Source organism: Alligator sinensis, unplaced genomic scaffold (assembly GCF_000455745.1).
Source record: "Alligator sinensis unplaced genomic scaffold, ASM45574v1 scaffold255_1, whole genome shotgun sequence".
NCBI classification, from domain to species: Eukaryota; Metazoa; Chordata; order Crocodylia; family Alligatoridae; genus Alligator; species Alligator sinensis.
This window is the reverse complement of record NW_005842270.1, coordinates 398,221-400,622: the sequence shown is the minus strand read 5'-3', so window position 1 is coordinate 400,622 and position 2,402 is coordinate 398,221. Positions and strand designations below refer to the sequence as shown.

Here is a 2,402-nt window from a genome sequence, read left to right as displayed (position 1 = left end):
TAGATGACCCCAGCTAGATGCCTATCCAACCTCCTCTTGAAGACCCCCAGGGTAGGGGAGAGCACCACCTCCCTTGGGAGCCCGTTCCAGACCCTGGCCACTCGAACTGTGAAGAAGTTCTTCCTAATGTCCAGTCTAATGTACCCTCATGGGAGCCATGGGGTACATTGCCCCTGTCCCATGCAGTGCCCCATCTGATGGGTGCGCCGGTGTCCCTGAGCAGGTGCAGGCGGAGCGGGACGAGCTGTACCGCAAGTTCACGCAGGCCATCGGCGAGGTGCAGCAGAAGACCGGCTTCAAGAACCTGCTGCTGGAGCGCAAGCTGCAGGCGCTCACCGGGCTGGTGGAGAAGAAGGAGGTGCAGCTCAACGAGGTCCTCTCTGCCGCCAACCTCGACCCCAGCGCCCTCTCCCTGGTCACGCGCAAGCTGGAGGTACCATCCAGGGGCCGGGCCAGGCTTGCTGGGTGCAGCGCGGTTGCGGTCGCAACCACTGCGGGGGGGGGAGGAAGGAAGAGGGGCCTTTGGGGGCTGCGGGTGCTGGCCTGGCTGCGGCGGATGCTGCGCTGGGGAGTGGGGCCTCTGGGGGCTTTCCCTCTCAACCCTGGGGATTATCATGGCTGATGGATCTCGCTGGCAGCCCTGGAGTGACTGGGGCTTCTCTTCTCCCCTCGCCTTTGTCCGGGACACTAAAAATACCCGCGCAGAGAGCCACGGTGTGGCTGGGGGCTCTGCGACCCCCGCGTTCCAGCGCTGGGGCAGTGTAACCAGAGAAGCTGCACGTGCTGCCTGGCTTTGCGCCGGCTCCAGGCCTGGCTGTGCTGGGATGCAGGAGACGCCGGCTAGGCTCCCAGCTGTGCTGTGGGCTCCCCTGGCCTGCCTGGGGCTTCCGGCCCTGCCCAAAATGGAGCCGGAGCTGTGGGGCCACATCCAGGGGCAGGTGTAGCGGCGCATTCCTGGGAGGCCAACTAGACGGGGGCTCCCCGCAGCTGCTGGGCATCGCCATGTTCCTGGGTTCAGCTGCTCCCCACAGCTGCCGGTCGTGGGTCCAGCCCCTGGTCCCCGCTTGAGGCTGGGTGGCTCCAGGCAGGGCCCAGTCAGCCGAGCTCATGGGACAGGATGGTGACGAAGCCACAGCAGGCACCGAGAGCCTGGGGCATCTGCCTGGCCCCAGTCCTCTCTGTGGGAACAGCCTCCCACAGCGCGTCCCAGGGCTCAGAGGTGCTGGGTGTTGCCCCAGGCCGTTCCCACATCAGAGGGGGCAGGGAGGGCTTAGCTGAAGTTGGCAGCCAGGTACTAACGAGCCCGGTCTCCGCTGCTAGGACGTGCTGGAATCCAAGAACACCAGCATCAAGGAGCTGCAGTACGAGCTCGCCCGGGTCTGCAAGGTGAGGGAGCTGGGGCACCCTGCCGCGCTGGGTCTGGGGGAGGGCATCACGTGCTCCGGGCCTCGTGGGGGGAGAGAGCGGATGGGCTTTGCCTGCTCCCCTCCTGGAGGGCTCCCCATAACCCTGCCCCAGCCCCGCTCCTGCCGCCTCGGGGAATCCCCAGCCCCCAAGTGCCCTGGGCTGCCGGCGGGTGGGCCGGAGCTGGCTCCGGGGCTGGGGAGAGTGAAATGCTGGGACCTGGCTCCGCTCCCTTCCAGGCGCACAACGACCTGCTGCGGACGTACGAGGCAAAGCTTGCGGCTTTCGGGATCCCGCTGGACAACCTGGGCTTCACGCCGCTGGAGACACCCCTGCTGGAGCAGGCACTGGGCCAGGGCCCTGCTGGACTGGTCGCCACCCCCACATAGCACCCATGGGTGTGCTGACCTTGCTACGCAGGCCACAGCTCCATGGGCAGCAGAGCTCCTGGCAGTGGCTCTGCCCCATCCCTGTGCTGCCGCAGGCACCGCGCTGGCCCAGGTGGGGAGTGGGGCTTCCCCAGCCCCCATTAAACAGTCGAGGAAGGTTTGCAGAGCCGGATCCAGACTGGACCCTCCTTCAGCACAGCCAAAGCTGCTTTGGTGCCCTGCTCCGGGAACGCGCCACCAGAGGCAGCAGGCGTAAGTGCCCCCAGGCCTGGGCAGGTGCAGCTGCTGGAGTGGGACCAGGAGGGTGACCATGTCTCTCCCTGCACCTCCCCAGGGCAGGGGCAGTCATGGCACCGCTGGGGTTTCCTGTGGGGTCGACTGAGCCCCCGGCACCTCAGCCTGGCTGAGGCCAAGCTGTGAGCTCGGCAGTCTGGGCCTGGCTCTGGTCTCTGCCTGGGTCCCGGCTTGCAGAGGGTGGGGAGGCACATGGCCACGCAGAGACTGCTGGGCTGCAGCCCGGGGACCTCTCTGCATCAGGGGCCAGAGCCAGCAACTGCAACAGGGCACAGCCTGCTGCAGCCGCCGCTGGAGCCCCCGGCTGGACACTTA

At 67.0% G+C, this 2,402-nt stretch overlaps 1 protein-coding gene across 2 annotated transcripts in view; it reads left to right on the top strand.

The window, feature by feature from the left end:
• Positions 1 to 2,056, top strand: part of GAS8 (growth arrest specific 8) — a 6,992-nt gene extending 4,936 nt beyond the window's left edge. Inside the window, exons 5-7 of one of the 2 annotated variants that reach the window (XM_025209195.1) lie at positions 224 to 433; positions 1,321 to 1,386; positions 1,644 to 2,056. In XM_025209195.1, the coding sequence (XP_025064980.1) occupies positions 224 to 433; positions 1,321 to 1,386; positions 1,644 to 1,793 (426 nt within the window). In that variant the 3' untranslated portion in view covers positions 1,794 to 2,056. The remainder of the gene's footprint in view (positions 1 to 223; positions 434 to 1,320; positions 1,387 to 1,643) is intronic. The other variant, XM_006027830.3, reaches the window with a different exon arrangement.
• The last annotated feature ends 346 nt before the right edge of the window (positions 2,057 to 2,402 follow it).